Source organism: Martes martes, assembly GCF_963455335.1.
Source record: "Martes martes genome assembly, chromosome: 4".
NCBI lineage: Eukaryota > Metazoa > Chordata > Mammalia > Carnivora > Mustelidae > Martes > Martes martes.
This window is the reverse complement of record NC_137891.1, coordinates 19205451-19226953: the sequence shown is the minus strand read 5'-3', so window position 1 is coordinate 19226953 and position 21503 is coordinate 19205451. Positions and strand designations below refer to the sequence as shown.

The 21503-nt window shown below is 37.2% G+C and overlaps 1 protein-coding gene across 1 annotated transcript in view; it reads left to right on the top strand.

Annotated features, from left to right (window-relative positions):
- Positions 1–21503, top strand: part of MTBP (MDM2 binding protein) — a 76497-nt gene that overhangs the window by 32365 nt on the left and 22629 nt on the right. Inside the window, exons 12-15 of the mRNA XM_080803174.1 lie at positions 5494–5667; positions 7678–7785; positions 15400–15561; positions 20870–20987. Of these exons, the coding sequence (XP_080659300.1) occupies positions 5494–5667; positions 7678–7785; positions 15400–15561; positions 20870–20987 (562 nt within the window). The remainder of the gene's footprint in view (positions 1–5493; positions 5668–7677; positions 7786–15399; positions 15562–20869; positions 20988–21503) is intronic.

Below are 21503 nucleotides of genomic sequence, written 5' to 3'. Positions count from 1 at the left end.
TCGCTAGAATTTTGATTGCTAATGAAACTAATAATGATCTATCTCTCCATTATAGTTTATATGTTATTTGTAGAATTTGATACAATTAAATGGCACTTGTATTCTGCCTCTCTCATTTTACCTGTATAGTAGATCCAAAATAGGTGTTTGTTTTGGTGAAGAGAGGGCATGCAAGCCAGTCAATCTCTTACAAGTTGATGTTGTAAAAATAACAGGAAAATATATAGGGGCCCCTGGGTGCCTTAAGTCCATTAAGTGTCTCAGACTTGATTTCTGCTCTGGTCATGGGATGGAGCCCCACACTTGCGGGGGGGAGGGGTCTGGTTGAGGTTCTGACTCTCCCTGTGCCCCTCATCCTGTTGTGTGCTCTTTCTCTCTCTTTCTAAAATAAATAAATAGGGGCGCCTGGGTGGCTCAGTGGGTTAAAGCCTCTGCCTTCGGCTCAGGTCATGATCCCAGTGACCTGGGATCGAGCCCCACATCAGGCTCTCTGCTCCACGGGGAGCCTGCTTCCCCCTCTCTCTCTCTGCCTGCCTCTCTGCCTACTTGTGATCTCTGTCTGTCAAATAAATAAATAAAATCTTAAAAAAAAATTAAATAAGTAAATAAATAAATAAATCTTTAAAAAAAACAAATTTTCTGTTGTAATCATTTACTGTTATTTCATTAGGGAGAGCTATGAAATTTGAGTGACAATGCTAATTGTAAATTTATTACTCTCCGTGATATTTACATAGAAATTACTTAATAAGTCTTCAATTAACACCTGCCAAACTTGGAACATTTTTTAAATGACTTCATAGTCATTATGGTTAGGGGAGTTCTTTAAAATAAATATTTTTCTTTTGAGGAAAATAAGATTACTGTAATTACAGGCTTCCATGATTAAAATGCTAATAAAGGGGATGGGATTTAAAATAAGTGTGGAAAGAATGCCATGGATTGAAGGGACACCAGTAACTTGAATTGGCTAAGTGCCAAGTTGGTAAACAAATTAAGAAGTCACTATAAGTCTTAGCAAACCTTAGTTTCAAATGCAACTGGTAACAACAGTGTTTTTCCTTCCTAAAACCTCTATTTAAATTCCTTTTTTATGATTGATGTTTATGAACAGTATTAATGTCTATTGCATAAATTTATTTTTGTACTTCATGGTTGTTTGGGGGAATAAGCTTTAAGTCATAGTATGTTCATCTGTGAAATAAATTGTTTTTTAATAAAATTACAGTTTTCGGGACATCTGGGTGGCTCAGTTGGTTAAGCAGCTGCCTTCGGATCAGGTCACGATCCCAGCGTCCTGGGATCGAGTCCCACATCGGGCTCCTTGCTTGGCAGGGAGCCTGCTTCTCCCTCTGCCTCTGCCTGTGCTCGCTCACTCTCTCCCCCTCTCTCTGACAAATAAATAAATAAAATCTTTAAAAATAAATAAATAAATAAATAAAATTACAGTTTTCTTAGTGTACAGTTTTCATAGTGTACATACACTATGTACATACAGATATGTACATAGAAGCATACATATATATATTTATATACACATACAGACACACACACGCGTATAAATTCCAAAATGCTAAGAACTTCTTTTGTGAGCAGACCTTACATTCCTAAGATTATTATAAATTAAAACAAAAAGCTGTGTTAAGATACAGTTCACGCACTGTACAGTTCAATCATTTAAATTATATAGTTCCATGGTTTTTAGTCTAATCATAGGATGGATTGTATATCCGTCACCACAGTCAATTTTAGGACATTTTCTTGTTTCCAGAAGGCAACTCCAAACCCTTTAGCAGTTCCTCCCTATACCCATTGCCTGCTCCTCTCCCCAACCCTTAGGCAATCACTAATCTACTTCCTTCTGTATAGATTTGCCTGTTCTGGATATTTTATTTAAATGTAATCATACAATAAACATGCCATCTTTAATGTTCGGCTTCTCTCACACAGAACATAATGTTGTATGACAACACCAACACTTCATTCTTTCTATTGCTGAATACAACTCCTCATTTGGACATATCACTTATTATTTATTCACACATCAGTTCATGGACACTTTAACTGTTGACCTTTTCAGGTAAATAATGCTGCCGTGAATATTTGTGTACATGTTTGTTTTTTTTTTTAAATATTTATTTATTTGACAGAGAGAGAGAGATCACAGCTAGACAAGAGAGGCAGGCAGAGGGAGGGAGGGAAGCAGGCTCCCTGCTGAGCAGAGAGCCCCATGCGGGCCTCGATCTCAGGACCCTGGGATTATGACCTGAGCCAAAGGCAGAGGCTTAACCCACTGAGCCACCCAGACACCCTGTGTACATGTTTTTATGTGAACATATGTTTAAAATCATTTTGGATAAAAAACCTGGGAGTGGCATTTTTGAGTCATATATTATATGTTTAACTTTTTTGAGGAATTGCCAAACAGTAGCTGTATCATTTTTATATTCCCAACAGCATGAAGAGTTCCACTTTTTCTACATCTTTATCAGTACCTGTTATTATCTGTATTTTTTGTTAAATTTATCCAAGGGAGGTGAAATGGTGGTACTTTGTGGTTTTGATTTACATGGCCTTTTTAGCTAATAATTGGTAGTATTTACTGAATAATTAGTATATGTCAGTATATATTAGTATATATAATTAGTATAATAAATAGTATATTGATCTAAGCACTTTCCCTATATAATTAGTATAATAAATAGTATATTGATCTAAGCATCTTGTATTTAATCCTGTTTATCCATGTCATATAGATACTTTTTAAAATTAATAATCTTTATTTATTTAGGACAGTTTTAGATACTCAACAAAATTGAGTAGAAAGTACAGAGTGTTTCCTTATAGCCCAAGTCCTCACACACATATAGCCTCCCCTATTACCGACATTCAACCCTAATGGTACATTTGTGAAAACTGATAAGCTTTCACTGATATATCATTATTACCCCAAGTCCATAGTGGGTTGACTTTTCGTTCTCTTGATGGTGTACTTTTAAGCCCAAAAGGTTTTAATTTTGGTGAAATTCAGTTTTCTCTCTTTTTTTTCTTTTCTTCACTGTGCTTTGGATCTCTTCTTTAACAAACCATTGCCTGCTCCCAAGGTCAGGAAGATTTATGCCTTTGTTTTATTGTAAGATCTTTACAGTGTAACTCCTAAATTTATGTCTATGATCCATTTCGGATTAATATGTGAGATAGGTGGGTAAGGGCCCAACTTCATTCTATCAGTCATGTATGTGTAAGAAATCTCTTCCAGCTCTTTGTGACCTGTCTAATCCAGACTGGTTTCTCTAGCTTTATTCTATAGCTTTGGATTTAAAAGACTATTTTTTCATCGTCATGGAAATTTCTCTTGCCCTTTCTTTGTTGGTGCCTTTAATCTAATTGTCTCTTCCTTTAGTCCCTATTTTGGTGGAGCAGATTTGCTAAAATCTTCCTGAAATTTTGAAGGTATTGCCCCATTGTCTTCTAGCTTTTAGCACTGTTGTTTAGAATTCTAGTGCTCTTCTCATTCTTATTTTCTTTAAAGGAAACCCACATTTTCTCTGGAATTTTGTAGAATCTTCTACTTGTTCTTAGTCTTCTGAATTTTCATGATGATGCACCTTGGTGGGTCTATTTTTATTCTTGTATTGGGCTCTCAGCATGCCTGGAAGCTTGTCTTTTTATGGAGGAAAGTGTTCTTACAGCTCTTTTGTTGGAAATTTCCTTCCTTCTGTTTATGTTCTCACTTCTGTTAGTGCTATGTAGCTGTTGTTCCTCCTGATTTATGTGTCTGTCTTTATCCTCTCTTTTATTTTCCATTTCTTCGTATTTTTACTTTACATTCTGTAGATTCACTTAACTTTTTCTTCTACCCATTTAGGTGAAATATATGTTTATGCTTTCTTAATTTTAATTTCCATGAGCTATTTCTTATTAATGTTCTTATAGTCTCCTGTTCTTGTTAATGTATGCAGAATCTTCTCTGAGGAGTGTAGTGATCCGATTGGTAGGTTGGTTGGTTTTGTGTGTGTGATTTTTTTTTACTGTGTATTCGTTATTTCCTTGCAAGTCACTTTTTTTCTATTTTGACATCTAGCTCTCATACTAGCAACTTTCCTTGAGATCTCGTAACATTTGCCTGCCTGCTCACATTTAAGGGATAGTACCAGAAAGCTAATGGGAAGATTCGGGTGCATGAGTGTAGCTTGTTGACTCTGATCTTTGTTTTAGGGTGAATTCACTGTGACCTTAGCTGACTCCAACGTTGGGATTCTTCAGTCTTTCCTCTAGGACTGACCACATTTCCAAGAAAGCTCAATTCTGTTATCTAGCTTGCATAATTCTAGAAGTTATATAGGTGAAGAAGGGTACAGGGTCTCAATATTCAATATACAAGTACATGCTTAATCCACTGATAATTAACTCTAACCCTGCTCTCTGTCCAATATCTCTCAGGCCAGAGACACCTTGTTTTACTTTCTGCAGAGAATAAACCACTTGTTTTCTGAACTAGGAAAAGGACAATCATGTGCCTCAATAGAATAAGGACTGGTCAGGAGGCCAAGCTGCTCAGACACTTCAACCTGTTTTCCTGTTTCACTTTCATGTTGCTTCCAGTGCCTTCTGGGACCATCAACCCAGAGTCTTGTCAGGGGTTGTAATATAAATTATGTTGCTTCTAAGCCTTCTCCACTGTTTTTCTCAGCTTTCTTAGCAGTCTGTACCAATTATTCATTTGCTTTCCTGCTTTCAAAATCAGTTTCTGTTGTCTCTTCTGTCAGATATTAGTCCTTGTAGATTTATGCTATTTTTAAAATCTCTTTATTCTCATTTTGTGGAATTTCAGGAGATAGTGAAAATGAATGCTATGTCCAATTTACCATCTTCAACAAAAAAGGGACTCTACTTCTATTTTTAATCTCAAAGGCTTCACAGTTTTTCTTTGACCTTCGCTATAACCCTCATTTGATTTGTTTTTAAAATATACAAGAAGCTGTCTTAAGTGACCTTCATGTAACTGGCACGCCAGATTAATGAATGCTCTCCATTCCCTCTGTAAAATACATTATGGATGCCCGCTGCAGGGACCAAAAAGCTACCCTAGAGTGCGTCTGTACACTTCTTCTCCATCAGTGGAATTGTGTGTGTGCTCCCAGGGGTCAGTTTATTCTATTTTAAAGAGATAGAAGTTGGAAAGAGTAGTTGATACGTTATGAGTGTGGTCATGTAAGAAAGATATCATGGAACTCTAGTGGGCAACATCAAAAATTAATGAACAAGGACACATCATTTTAAGGTAAAATGTGTACGCTTTATATCATTTTGTTATGATTGTCTGCTTTCCGTTTTCTGAGTTAAGTGAACAAGTGCTACTTAAAATGGTTGCTTAACAGCTTGTTTTCAAATAACAGAGCAAGTCATTATGCCCTATGGGTCAAATGACTGATTGCGCCATGTTGCATGCTGAATTTTCACATACTTAACAAGATAATTGTTTTTGCTTAGTTCCAGATGTTGAAGTGAAGGGAGAGTGTTCTAGCTATTATCTCCTGTTACAAGGTAATGACAACAGAAAATGTAAAGCCACATTGATTCACTCGGCCAACCAGATCAATGGCTCGTTTGCACTGAGTTTAATTCATGGAAAGATGAAAGCAAGGACAGTAGAAGCCGAACTGAGTAAGTGTTAATTTTAGGTGGAAAATATTTCTATATTTGTTAGTATATGCAGTTAACTTCTGTGGTTTTTTTTTTTTTTTTTTTTTTTTAAAGATTTTATTTATTTATTTGACAGAGAGAGATCACAAGTAGGCAGAGAGGCAGGCAGAGAGAGAGTAAGAGAGGCAGGCTCCCCGCTGAGCAGAGAGCCCGATGCGGGGCTCGATCCCAGGACCCTGAGATCATGACCTGAGCCGAAGGCAGAGGCTTTAACCCACTGAGCCACCCAGGCGCCCCTTAACTTCTGTGGTTTTTAATGCTTTTATTTTCCCCAAACTTCATTTCACTTTCAATTTACCTTTTATTTCGAACATATTACAGCATGTACAAATAGTTTAGAGTACAGATAATTCATCCATTTTTCATTATTTTTGGTATAATTTAGTAGGTCAGCTTTTGATTCCAAAAAGGAAATGTTTAGTATTTTGCACTTATTTATTTTTAAAGATTTTATTTTTTTACTTCAGAGAGAGAGCTCACGTGTGAATGCATGAGGGGGTGGGGCAGAGGGAGAAGCAGACTCTCCACTGAGCAGGGAGCCTGACAAAGAGCTGAATCCCAGGACTCTGGGATCATGACCTGAGCTGAAGGCAGATACTTAACTGACTGAGCCACCCAGGCACCCTGTTTGTATTTCCACTTTATTTATTTTTTTGAGATTTTATGTATTTATTTGTCAGAGAAGAGATAGCACAGTCAGGTAGAGTGGCAGGCAGAGGCAGAGGGAGAAGCAGGCTTCCCACCGAGCAAGGAGCCCGATGTGGGACTTGATGCCAGGACGCTGGGATCATGACCTGAGCCGAAAGCAGCCGCTTAACTGACTGGACCACCCAGGCATCCCTGTATTTTCCACTTTAAACATATAATATTTTTCTATAATTTAGCTCTCATTTTACTTACTTCCTCTCAAATATCTTGTTCCATTTTATTGCCCTTTTTTTTTTCCTCTCCAAGTTCCAAGCTTTGGTTATCCATCAGTGTATGCCAAACCACTCCAAAGTTAGCTTAAAAAATGACTATTTATTATTATTTTTCATAGTCCTTTGGGTTGACTGGGCTCAGCTGGATGGTTCTATTTTGAAGTCCCCGTACATGTGCAGCCACTTAAAGCTAGGGCTCTATTCTCCTGCAGACTTAATGGAGGTTGTGTAAGAATGCTTCTTCACCTACCTGTTTGGCTCCTGGGTTAGAATGGCTGGAATGAGATCTGACGTTCTCTTCATGGTCTATTTTCTCACAGCCAGCTTGGGCTTCCTTACAACACTATAGTGTCGGGATAGTCTGATTTCTTACCTGGTTGCTATCTTCTCTTAGAGCATTGTTCTAAGAAGCCTCCAGGTTTTTTGACCTAGTCTGAACTCATTCACTGTCACCTTTACTGTAGTACCTTATTGCTTTCATAGAGCTAGCCTAGGTTCGTTGTGGAAGGACTGCACCATGGGTGGCTAGTAAGTGTGGTTGATTGGGGAGTGTCTTTAGAGACTAGCTACTGTACTCCCTGCTTTGTATAGGAGATTCAGTAGCTGAAGCCATAAAAGAAAATGTGATGGAGGAAATTCTACTCTGTTACCTAAACTCCCTCAGTTGAAGAGGGAGATCAGAGTTTAAAATGCAAAATAATTTAGTATGCTTAATTTCTTCATCTTAATTATTGAGATGAGCAAGAGAGATGAGTAACTGACTTTTATTTTTTTTTTAATATTTTATTTATTTGACAGACAGAAATCACAACTAGGCAGAGAGGCAGGCAGAGAGAGAGGAGGAAGCAGGCTCCCTGTAGAGCAGAGAGCCCGATGCGGGGCTCGATCCAGGTCACTGGGATCATGACCTGAGCCGAAGGCAGAGGCTTTAACCCACTGAACCACCCAGGCGCCCCTGACTTTTATTTTTTCAAGTTATGTAATAACACATTTTCTGGGAACTGAATATTATTGTCACAGAACATCCTTAACACTTTTCTCTATTTCTCAGGCTTTCCTTTTGACTTCTTGTCACTTCCACATTTCTCTGGTGAACAACTTATACAGAGAGAGAAACAGTTAGCTAATGTTCAAGCTTTGGCTTTGAAAGAATGTCTGAGTAAGTAATGATTTGTACATTTCATTTTACTGTGAGACTGTTGACCCGTTCAGACACAATGCATTGTTACTCTCATACTTTTTCTTACTTTGTCTTTTAGGCATAATACTCATTTGTAGAACTTTTTTTGATAGAGGTGATGCAGAGTTGAAAGGTCTGCAACATTTTCCCACCAGATTCAGAATCTTCCTATTTATTCATACATTGCTAATAACATTTATAAGAGTGTATTTCTTAAAGACTTATTTATTTAGGGAGAGAGAAAGAACAAGGGGAGGGACAGACGGAGAGAGAGAGAGAGTCTCAGGCAGACTCCTTACTGGGTACGGAGCCTGATGCTGAGCTCGATCTCGTGACCCTGAGATCACAACGTGAGCTGAAATCAAGTGTCAGACCCTCAACTGACTGCACCACCTAGGCACCCCATAAAAATATTTCTTTAGGAAAATTTTGTATTTCATTCTTTTTAACTGTGTACTGGAAAAGGTAGCTATGGTTTTTTAATTCTGATTAATATAGAATTTTTATAAAATTTCTCATTTTATATTTTTGGTTGTTATCAGGAGGATAAAGACTAAAAATAGAAGGAAATACAACTACAGAGAAATTAATGTGCTAACTTAAGCATTGATTCTTAGACTTTAACCATGACTATTAATAATAACAAATATCACATATGTGCAGAGTGAAGTTAACATTATGGATTTTTCCTTATTCAGGAAATTAACACTTTTTCCAAGGGTCATAGTTTAAGGTTTTACATCTATTATTAAATGTTTAGTTCGTATCAGTCTTAACAATCTTCAATAAATAATCATTCATTAGTACCTAATATGAACTTATTTTAAGATAACTGATATGGAATTTTTAAGAAATTGATTCAAATTGTGAGACCTCTTTAGTAGCATATAGAAAAAAGTGATACTAGAATTAAGTAGATACATTATAAAATAAAAGCTATCATCCTTTTTGTAAAAGCATTTCAAAAATATCTGGAATTCAGTAGCCTGTTTTATTCAGTGGAAAATAATTTTAGAATACTTGGTCTCAATTGTTCTTTATATTACCTACTTTTTCAGTTGTACAAATCAGTGTAATTGTGTAGTCTTGAACTCCTCCAACCATTGATTTTTTTAAATTGTTTCAGTGATACTAGCTCGAGGAAAATATAGTTGGAAAGGCAAATTAGTTTCAGTAAAAAGTAGTACATGTTAAAACCAAGAAAAAGAATACATACTGAAACAGTACTTTTGTGGCTGGAAAAACCCTAATTTCGAATATCAACCCGCAGTGTTATTCATCTCTTGACTTCGCTCTGTCCCTGCCAAAGTCAGCAGAGGCCCTGCTCCATTATCTTAAGCCTTTTGCAGCTTTGTAACTCCGTTCCCTCTCTATCTCCTCTCTCCTTCCTCGTCATCTCTCTCCCTTAGCCTCCCAACCAGCACATCGGCCAGAGTGCAAGAATAGGCTGCTCTGGAAGCTGACTCGTTTCTCCTTTGGGTAGGAAGAGTTAACCTTCCTGCCTGCAGGCCTGACTGGCAGCTCTACCGAAGCGCTAAGTAAATGCTCCAAGTGCAGGAGCACGAGCAGCTGAGCCGTACTGCGGCTGTTCAGGGAGCCACAGCTCTGCGCCAGGAGCCCGGCGCAGGGGCAGGTGGGGGGTCTGAAGTTGAGGAAGGCCTCGCAGCTAGTAGCTGCTGGAGAAACCAGCTCCGGGCCTACCCACGAAACGACCCGTTTGCAATCCAAGGCGTGTAATCTTGATGAAAATTAGTAACCCAGTTAATCATTTTATGACGGAAGTACTTGCTGAACCAAGCTCTGCTCTATCCAGAGAGTTAATACTGGATTTAAAATGTGGGATAAGGTTGTATCTGTTAAGAATTCCTGTATCTCAAAAGACAAGAAAATGACAGCAAAACAAAGTTTCTTATGAAAGCGTGTCTGACTGCCTTTCAGTGATCTTCAGAGAAGTAAAATGTAAATATAAAAGTGCTGAAAATGGTATAGTTAATTAACTTACACATGGTGAAAACTACTGTACTAGGAACAGCTTTCTTTGGGAAAAAATAAACAATTCAGTATCAACACAAAGATGATAGCCTTTGGTATAAAATAAGAAGTTGTTCAAGAAGATTTTTTTTTCCAAAATTATCAAAAGATATGGAGTAGACTTACTATCTCCCCACTATTTCTCTGACCAGTGCTGAATCAGAAAGAGCAACTGGAAAAGTTTGCATGAAAATGTACAGACATTACTGAGACACTTTGTTGCTTAAAATAACACAAAAATCAAAGTTTCTGTTATGATTTAATTTTTTAGAATAATTCTAGTAGTTTTATTTTATTTCTTAAGATTATATTTAATAACATCATATTAGAAAGATATTTATAATTTTATAAGTTTTTCTACTTGATTTTTTAGTACTTTATAATTTTTTTATATTTGGAAATATTAACTATCTTGTTTCACTGATTTTTAAAGAAAAAGTTTAAGAATGCTAGATAATTTTTAAATTAAAGACCATTCAGTACGATGCCAGACAAATACCAAAGCAACAACAGTGTTGTCATTTTGCTCCAGTATTCCGGTCACGCCTCTGAATTCCCCACATCTTTTCTAAATACATAGAACCTGGGGCGCCTGGGTGGTTCAGTGGGTTAAAGCCTCTGTCTTCAGCTCAGGTCATGATCTCGGGGTCCTGCAATCGAGCCCCGCATCAGGCTCTCTGCTCAGCAGGGAGCCTGCTTCCTTTCTCTCTGCCTGCCTCTCTGCCTACTTGTGATCTCTCAAATAAATAAATAAAATTAAAAAAAAAAACTTAAAAAAAAAAATTCATAGAACCTAGTACAAACCTGATTGACAGTCTCCAGTACTTTTGGATATTCCACTGTCTTTTTCTTTAATAAATCCTAAGTTATTGCTAGCTTTTTTAGGAATAACATTCTTTTGCTGATCCATTTTTAAGACTTTAGTCCAATGTTTTTCTCCCAAACCTTTGCCACTTATGTGTACATTCATTAGTGTAGAGAATAATTTTTGCTTAGGTAAATTATTCTGCTCATAACCCTGTTAAACTTCATCTGTTTCCTCTTTCTTTTTCGGTCATTAAGGCCAGGAGGAAGTCTTACCCTGCTCTCCAGATAGCCCAATGTTGTAATATAATTGACTATTTTAATAAGCATGGGTCTGGTTCATGATTTAAGTTTATTTTTAACGTTAATAAAAATACAGAGCTGAGTTCCAAAGCACATTACCTATTGTGTATATTTCAGATGAAAACAAACCATTGATAACTTTTCGTTTAGAATGGCTCCCAGCAGATTGTACAGAAAATAAAAAGCTTCATTACTTTTTATTTTCTCACTAAGAAGGTGTAATAACAGCAGCATATTTTACAATCTTACTTTACCATTACTAATGTTCTTGAGTGCAAGAATCATGTGTTCCTTATCTTGGATCACAACTGGAACGACCCTACCAATATCCACATTGCTATGGTGGGATTTTTCAGAGGTGTCCTCGGAGAGCCGATGTTCCAAAGTAGAGCCTCTAGGCCGGCTGCTTCCTTCTCAGCCTACTCTCTTGCATTATTTATGTGTCACCCTCATGTAATAATGGGTTCTGATCCTCTGTGTCTAAGGGCACAGCATAGTGCTTTATAGACAGTACATAATGTTGAATTAACTTCTGTATGAATTTACAATGTACTGTTTTATTATAGAAGAAAATGTTATTAGTCCAGAAGTGTTTAGAAGTGTAATATTTTTATAAAAGTAATACATGGATCCAGGTTTAAGATGCAAATGCTACTGAAAAACTTCATGTGGAAACCAGCAGTAGCCTGCCGTCTCCTGTCCATCTTTTAGTCTTTGTAGGCAGCGACCCGCAGCTGTTCCAGCTGGTTTTCCTAACATTTCCTCCAGTTTTGTTAATAGTAGGTATATGCTGCTGTTTCTTAATTTGACAGTTTCAGACATTATCTTAGCACCTAGCTATGAAAGATAAACACTTAGCTTTCTCCTATCATCTTCACGTTCTCTTTCCACCCTTTACAGTGAAATCATAAATTTTGGTTAAATCAGTGGCTAGTTTTAACATTATTACCACCATATACATAAGCTTACCACTGAGTCATGTAATATATGACGATGATCACCTCTTATATTATCTTTGTTTTTCTTATGGTTGGTGATCATTTTTAATTTGCCCATTCCTCTGTACAGGCAAAATACTGTTATGTTTTTCTAGAGGCTCCAGCATTTTTTACACACTTATCATTAAATTCATTGTATGTTCAAAAACAGCAGTTCCTTTTTACTTCTCTATTTTTTGCCAGAGTGTTTAATATTTTGTTCTGATAACAGAACAGCTTAGAGACTTCTCTTTCTTCTTCCCTTCTTTTGGATTCTCCTTTTTTCTAGACCACTTGACCTTCTTGGTTTACTCCCTTGTTTGCTTGGAATGTATCTTTCAGTAACTACTTTGACTAAAACTTTGTGGAATGTAAATTTTTTTAAGCTCTTGCATATCTGAAAATATCTTTACTTGACTGATAGGTCATAAAGAATCCTAGGTTGAAAATCATCTACCTTCAGAATTTTGAAGACATTGCTTTATTATCTTCTGTGTGACTATTCCTATTGAGAAACCTAATACTGTTCTTATCCTTTGTAGTATTTTATTTTGGGTATTATTTGTTTTTACCCCTTTCTGGAATGTTTATCTCCAGAAGCCTTGTCCCTGGAAGCTTTACTCTGATTCATGGTGTGTATGTATTCTCTGTCCTCTCCCTCTGTCCTCAGTTTATTAAGCTATATAGTTGATGAGCCATTTCAATAGAAGATTCACATTCTTAAATCTGAAAACCTTTATCTTTAGTAATTTTTCTTTCTTTTTCTTTTTTTTTCTTTCTTTCTAGAACTTTTATTAGTTATATAAAAAAAAAAATACCTGGACAGAATACCTAATTTTCTGGAAAGAATACCTAATTTTCTTTCCTATTTCCATATTGTTTTCTTTTTGTTCTAGTTTCTAGGCAATATCTTCCACTTTATTTTAAGCCCCTTTATGGAATGTTTAAAATTTGAGCTCTCGTGTGCTTAATTTTTAGAAGTCTTTTCTTGTTCATCATCTGTTCCTTTATTAAAGAACCCTGTACTTGTTTCATGGGGTGTAGTAGATTCTCTTAGTTCTGTGAGAATATTAATTAGAGCAAGCTTTCTTTTGTTCCCTGCAGTGTTTTTGTTTCTGCTGGGCTCCTTTTTTCTTTTTGCTGGCTTTAGTCTCTCTTTTTCATCTTGTACTTTTGCTCTTTTGGGGGTCCCAAAAAATAAACCCCTTTACTCTCCCAAAGTTGGAACCGATTGAGAAATAAAACTGAGCCACACACTGATGGAGATAAGCAACAGATAAAAGCTGTATTGAAGGATATGACTTTCTAGATCTATGCCCAGGTGAGTTTTCTGATACACCCAGAATTGAATTTCCTCCCCTTGAATGAAGAACTAGGCAAATGAAGATCAACCTTGTGAGGGCAGGGCCCCTTACCACGTTGTAGAGAGCATGCGTCCTGAGGGCTTGCTAGCTCAGAGGAAAGTTGGAGAGAAGGATCTGATCAGAGCATGCCTTATTTCTTCTCCAGGCTAGCTCAGTGCGTGAGGGAGGGAGATGGGAGCTGGAAGTATACTGGATCAAAGTCCTTCCTTCTATGTGTAAACATAAGACCATGGAAATGCAGAGTCCCCTCTTTCCTCAACATGTTTTCTTTTTTGTTTTTAATTCTTTATTTAAATTCAACGTAGTTAACATATACTGTATTATTAATTTCAGGGGTAGAATTTGATAATTCATCAGTTGCATACAACACCCAGTGCTCATTACATCCGGTGCCCTCCTTCATGCCCATCACCCAGTTACCCCTTCCCCCCACCCATGCCCCTGCAGCAATTTCCAGTTTGTTTCCTGGAGTTCAGCGTCTCTTATGGTTTGCCTCTCTCTCTACTTTCATCTTATTTTTCCTTCCCTTCCCCTATGTTCATCTGTTTTGTTTCTTAAATTCCACATATGAGTGAAATCCTATGATATTCGTCTTTCTCTGACTGACTTATTTCACTGAGCATTATACCCTCTAGTTCTACCCACATCATTGCAAATGGTAAGATTTCATTCTTTTTGATGGACACACGCGTGTGCGCGTGTGCACACACACACACACACACACCCCATATCTTCTTTCTGCACTCATCTGTCGAGGGACATCTGGACTCTTCCCATTATTTGGCTATTGTGGACATTGCTGCCATAAACATTGGGATGCATGTGCTCCTTTGAATCACTATGTTCCTTTTTTTTAAAAAAAAAAAAGATTTTATTTGTCACAGAGAGAGAAAGAGAGAGCACAAGCAGGGGGAGCAGCAGGGAGCAGGGAGCCTGACAAGGGACTCGATCCCAATACCCTGGGATGGTGACCGGAGCTGAAGGCAGACAACTTAAACAACTGAGGCACCTAGGCTTTCCAAATCACTGTTTCCTAAATGTCTGGTGATTCTTTTTTGTCTGTTCTGTTTTAGACGGGAAGCTTTACATACCTTGCTCTGATATACTGTCTGGCATGCTGTGGTGTAGAGCAGGTGGAGTGACAAAACATCCTTGGTTGTGAGCTCCTATCCCTACCTCCACTTCAATACCAGGATCATGCTCTTTTCTTGAGAGGCATTCAGTTTTTCAAAAGGGGGAGCCCTTTGCTCTTTCTAGTGGAGCATTTATATTATAGCTGCTAGCTTCCCGGCTCCGGGGCTTGGAGTCGGACCTTTCAGTATGTACACTTCCATTTTGTCCCCCAGTTTTAACCCCAGTTTCAGTGCTGCCTTTCAGTGTGCCTGATGCTCCATGGGCTGGGACTCTTTTACAGCTTCTACCAAAAAAAAGAGAGAGAGAGAGAGAACAGTCTCCTAGCTGTGAGGGCTGTAGGGTGGTGTAAGGACCTTTAGTTCTAAGGTCTTTACCCTGCCCCTTCCCTAAACATCCACGCATGCCGTCCTGTTTCAGCCTGCCCCCCATCATCTTCCTAACACCTCACAGCAGTGCCCCTGCGGGCACCCAGTTGACTTTCCTCTGCTGTACCAACTCAGCTACCCCTCCACCATCATCCTACCTTCCCAAATGTCCAAAACTGTCACTATTTGTTGTTTCTGCTTTGGTTGTCCTTTTAAAAATTCCTTTGCTGGGAGTTTAGGTTTGGGGAAGGAGAAGAAAAAGATGGAAGTGGCCAGCCTACCACATTTAACTCAAAGTCTTACAGGTTTTATTTTTCACATAAACACCAACGTTCTTAATGCTCTGCGGTATATTCTGAAAACTTGCAAACTTGCCTTTACCATTCATCACCTTGTGGTGTGAACAGATTACTCTATTTTTGTTTATCTCACGTAACTGGAAATTCTATCATTACCTACAGATGGGCTTAAAATGAAAACAGGCCTACATAGGAATGTTGATTTGCTGGAGAAATTCAACTGTTTTACTTTTGAAAATATTTATTGTAAGAGTAATAAATGCACTTCTTGAGAGTTTTTTAAAGTAAAAGTTACATGGTTTTTTTTGTCTTACAGAAAGGAGAAAGTTGGCCAACCTGCCTGAAGTAGTTTCTGTTGATGAACTCAAAAGTCTATTAATACTCACAAGGGAACGCTTTTTAGATCATTTTGACGCTTTTATTCCTAAAACAATTCCAATAAAGACAGACAAAATTAAAACCACCAATATGTTAAATGGTAAGTTTTTTGTTAGTTTAAATATTAGTTCTTTTTGTACGTATTTCTCATCATTTAGACATTAAAAGCTTTCTGGCACTTCTTTCATTTGAGCAGAAGGAGAAGCATTTGAAGGTGAGTCCTCTTGCTAATTTTACTAAGCTACTAGAATGAGTGGATTTCTATTAAGCTGTATTTTCCTAAGATGAGAATAGTAGAACCTACACAGTAAGTTTACCATAGTTAAAACTACCCGCATTAAGATGCTCCATATTTGCTGTTCATTGTAGCAGGAACAGTCCCCAAACTTCATCGAAGGAGCAGGAAATCATTTCTCTGTTAACTTACAGTTCTGTTTTCCTGGTTCCTATTCTTGTGATGTGTTTGAACACACAAGCTTTACAAGATCTAACAAGAAAGCATTTGATGATTGCCTGGCATTTTAAATGTACAGGGTAATTTTTTTTTTAATTCCATGAGAATAATTTTTATTCCATTGGTTAATAAGAAAATGACCAGAGTCAAGTTAACAGTAACGTTTGTCAGATGCCTTTCTCTGTTTGACACCATAGAGGTACACAAAGAAGTAAAAATGTGGATCCTTGACTTTCAGCAGGTTATGATGTATGTTGGAAGCTAATGACAGATACGGCCCGCGCTGCCGTTTCAAGAGCCCAGGCTCTGGAGCTCAGTTGCCAGGGCTCAAGTCTGAGTTTTGTTACTTGTTTGCTGGACATCGTTGGGCATTTATTCCACCTCTCCCTGCCTCTGCCTCTTCATGTTTAAAATGGGCTTAATAATATATCCCACTCACTAAGCTTACTGTGAGGATTAGATGAGTGGAGTGGGTATATGTAAGAACATAATAAATGCCAAAGAACCGTTAGCTGTTTGTATTATCATGATCATCATGCTGTACCAGTAAGAATGTTCCGTAACAGTGCAGGGTAATCGGACGGGTATTGGAGGCAGTGTAAGGTTCCTTGTGAATGGGGGGGTGTGTTCCGTAAATGAGAGACACAGCTTCTTGGTTGCAGCATGTGCTCCGAAGCCAGACGAACAAGGCGGGATGCGGCTCTGCGGCTTATGTGCTGTGTGACTTTGGGCAAGTTTTCTAACCTCTCCGAGCTCAGGGTTTTTTCATCTTTAAATTAGAGATGACATAAGTTGTTAGGAGGATTAAAGGAGTTATTTATAAATTTCTTTGAAAGTTGCCTGGTGTGAAGGGCTGTATATTTGTTTTTAAATAAATGAATGTGAATTTAGAGGAGAGGAATATAACTAGGGTAGGAGAGTCACAGAACACTTTGTCAGGAGCAAAGGGACTTGGATGTAGGTCTTGAGTGATGCATAGGATCTGGGTAGAGTGAGGAATAGGATTTTCCTGGGGGTAGAAGCTGCATACCCGTGGAGTATGGAGGTAAGAAAGGGCAGACTGAGATCCAGACAGAAGGTGGCTTACTGAGAGAATTTGTGCGGGAGATAACGGTTACAAGGTAGGAAGGGCTGCAATCATTGCATGGGTTTTTCTGTAAGTATGGACATGTGTCTTATAGTTACTCATACAAAGTCAAGTCCTAGAACACTATTAACACCCTGAGCTTACAGGGGTGCTCATCTTAAAATGTAAATCAGATTATATCACTCCTTTGCTCAGAGCTTTGTCATTGCTTTCCATTGTACATAGAATGTAGTCCTTAATACGGCTTACAAAAATCCTAAATGATGTCCACCCTCATACTGATTCTGGATTCCTCCAGTGTCTCATTTCTGTTTCCTTGGTGCCACAATCTTTCCATTCCTTGAGGACGTCACCTTCCTTTCTACCTCAGGACCTTTATACATGTGGTGTCCTCTTTCTGGAATATTTTTCTCCCAATCTTTACCTGATTAACTGACAGTCATTTTTCCAATCTTGACTTAAATGTTACTTCCTCGAAGAGGCTTTTCCAGACTTTCCTCATTTTAAATTGTTTCCAGTGGTCCTCATCTTCTGTATCTTTCTTTTTATTATTTTTCCTATTTTAAATTATATACTATAGATGTAATTATTTATTAATAACAGTTTGTCTTCACTGTGAACATATGTTCTCTGAGAGTAGAGTGTGTCTGCTTGCTTTCTCCAGTGCCCTCGAGCCTAAGACCGTACCCAGCATAGAGGAGTTGATTCCTCCCAAAATAATATTTAACAAATGAAAGAAACCCTGAATGTTTTTTTAGAGCCTGAACTGAAATTTGACAGGTTATACGTTTGAATATGACTCCTAATAATGAAGTTGTGATTTTTAACATCTTTGGTAACTTTTATTTGCGTAAATACATCTAGATGCAAATTATACAGGAAAAGAAGCAAAAGGTCAATCATGTTTCATATTCTGGTCCCATTATTTAATAACCGTGCTCATTAGGAATTATTGGCAATCATCAGGATTATTGTTGTCCTTTTTTTTTTTTTTTAAATAAAAACTCTAGCACTCTAACATGTGTAACATGAAAATCAGCAGGGAGAAAATGTCCTGATCAAACCATTTTCTATACTCATTGCCACAAAGTTGCTAAAAACTTTCATAATGCCAAGTGTCATATCTGGATTCAAAATACAGCAACTGTCTCCTTTACCTCAGGCCATCGGGGCACATAAACACACTGCATAAATGAGTTTCCTAGGTAATTTTATAAGATCACAGTTTTATTATTTTAGATACTTTGATAAGAATCTTCTAGTGTATGTGTATAATTCTTACTTTATTAAACAGAATATGCCGACTACAATATAAACTTTTCTTTGTGATTTATTCGTATTTACGTATGTAAGGCTGGGATGGCCTATATTACTGTGCATGTATTATCATCTGTAGTATTACTTCTTTTTTGTTGGCCTTGATTTGTGTAGGGCAGGTTTTGAGTCCCAATTTCCCTACTGCATCGCTTTCATTTCTTTGTTTCTCCTATAAAGTAAAACACTTAAAAAAAAATAAAAAGCAGCATTCTTGGTTTCTCAGAGGCCCTTTTTGTGCTTTTTGGTTATCAACATGTCCTAGTGTCCTGACTGCCACATAAATAAAATATTGTGTCTTACTTTACTATAAGAATTATATTAAATTATTCCCCAAAAGTACATATGAATGTTTGTCCATGCACTCTGTACTATTTAGTCTATGTCATTTATATTTATTGTGTAGTCAATGTTAATAATTAATTATTATATTAATTATATTGTAATTAGAACAATTATATATAATATAATATATTAATTATATTGTAATTAGAACAATTAATGTCTACTTTTATTTAACATGACTTGTGTTCTTTTGAGTTCTCAGCATGTATCTGTTCAGATCTGCTAATGATATTTGCTTTGCACTTCTAGTGGAAAGCCACGTCAACATTAAAAAGTAGATTATTTCATCTTAAATTGTATTGCCATATAAAATAGCATTTCACTACCCTTATTATGAGATGGGAAGTAGTATATTTAGATGGTATTTGGTGGGGGCAATCCAATGTAGTCATTAAAGATATTTTTTAAATGTTCAAGGTTGAGTAGTTTAATGAATAAAGGGAAAATAACATGCAGTTGGCTTTGGTTTTATGTTTTTTCTTTTTTTGTATAAAAATGCCTCCACCAAATCATCATTTTATAAGACTTCAAAGTATAAAATGGATATTTTTGTCAGAACTGTTGGTTAGTCAGACCACTAATGTCCAGTAATTTTCAGCTAATTTATTAGAATAGTATGTAGTAGTTCAAAACAATATTAAAAACCAGATAGTTTGAGAATCCCAAAAGTAGTACAGTTAGTAATTTTGACAGTGCTGAAATAGTTTGGATGTACTCATAATTTATAATGCAAATGGAAACTGTCCCTTTTTTTTTTTTTTTTTTGTAAATTTTTTTTTAAAAGAGTTTATTTCTTGGGGTGCCTGGGTGGCTCAGTGGGTTGAAGCCTTTGCCTTCGGCTCGGGTCATGGTCTCAGGGTCCTGGGATTGGGCCCCACATGAGGCTCTCTGCTCAGCAGGGAGCCTGCTTCCTCCTCTCTCCCTGCCTGCCTCTCTGACTACTTGTAATCTCTCTCTAGCAAATAAATAAAAATAAAATCTTTTAAAAAAATTTTTATTTCTAAAAAAAAAAAAAAAAATTTTTTATTTCTTTATTTGACAGAGATCACAAGTAGGCAGAGAGGCAGGCGGAGAGAAAGGAGGAAGCAGACTCCCCGCTGAGCAAAGAGCCTGATGCGGGGCTGGATCCCAGGACCCTGGGATCATGACCTGAGCCGAAGGCAGAGGCTTTAACCCTCCGAGCCACCCAGGCACCCCTGTCCCTTTGTTTTTGATACAGACTGTAGTGTTATTAGCAATCTCGGTTCATTGCAGCATACTAGCTAGAAGAGTAAACACACTGTTAGTGAAATAACATTTAATGTTAGTGATTTACTTGAAGATGTATATGTATATAATGTATAATATATGTATATTATACATTAATGGATAAGTGAAAATTCTTCCTAAGGTAACATTTATCTGAGAACATCTTATGTTATCTATTATATTATTATACTTTTGAGAATGAAGTAATCTCTTTTAAAAACATGAACTTTTCTGGGTAATGCTGCTAATTCCTGTTTCTGGTATGAAAATCACATAGTATATCTAATATATGCTCCATAGAATTGCCTCCTTTTCATCTAGTACGAATTTCACACACACACACACACAAAAAAATAGGCAAGTTACGCTTTTATTCCACTGGAGCCCTCATAGTGCTAATCCATTTTCTGAATCTAGGTCATAACTTGTATTATGAGGAGACAGTAAAATAAACAAAGCTTAACAGTGATTTTTTTTTTCATTTCCAAAAAAACTTTTCAATGGCATTTTGCACGGTTTGGGCCATCAGAGATATCCTTAATAAATGCCTGGGTAAGTATTGCACAGCTTATCTAACACAGCTTTTTTTTTTTTTTTTTTTTTTTTTTAATAATCAAGTATTTTGTTCTTGCCCTTTTTTAAAAAATATTTTTATTTATTCATTTGACAGAGATCACAAGTAGGCAGAGAGGCAGGCAGAGAGAGAGAAGGGGGGAAGCAGGCTCCCCGTTGAGCAGAGAGCCCAATTTGGGGCTCCATCCCAGGACCTTGAGATCATGACCTGAGCCGAAGACAGAGGCTTAACCCACCAGGCCACCCAGGCGCCCCCCAACACAGCTTTATATACACGTGTGTGCATGTGAACATGGATGGATGGATAGATCTACATGTATATCTTTTCATAGCAAAATTCAATATGTTAATAATTTTCAGTACTTATTTAGGTTTCTTTCCCTTTAGACACCAGTTCAATGGAACCTACTTCTTCAAATCTAATGGAAACCAACCCTCTGGAATGGCCAGAAAGGCATGTTCTTCAGAATTTGGAAAGTTTTGAAAAAGCTAAACAAAAAATGAGGTAATATTTAAATAGCTCAGTATTTTTTTTTTAAAATAGCTCAGTATTTTTAAATGAGCATTTTTTTTCTTAATCCTTACATTGTGTTTATGAAATGTACATACTTTCTAGTTTTTGGAGGAAATAATATTTCCCTTATTAAAGGAATGTATGCATACTGTAAGTAGATAGATAGAGCATTACAGACTAGGATTTAGAGACAGTGCTGCCCCTCCTCACCTTCTGCTTGTATGTTCTGGGTGTTAGAAGGTGGAAGAGGAACAGTAAAGTATCCTCCAAACTGAGAAGGCACTCGGAAATGTAAAAACGAAGCAAACCCTTCCATACTTCTACACAGTTTTATTCAGAGTAACTTACTGACGGGTTTCAAGCAGATGACAGTCCAGCCCCAGGCAGCTGTTCTCCACAAAGTCCAGACCTTAATCTGCAGACTTTATAGAGTGGGGGGATGAGCAGAGGTCATTGTAGTAAGGTCAAAAGGTTTAACATATCTGTTGGGACCATCTGTGTGCCAGG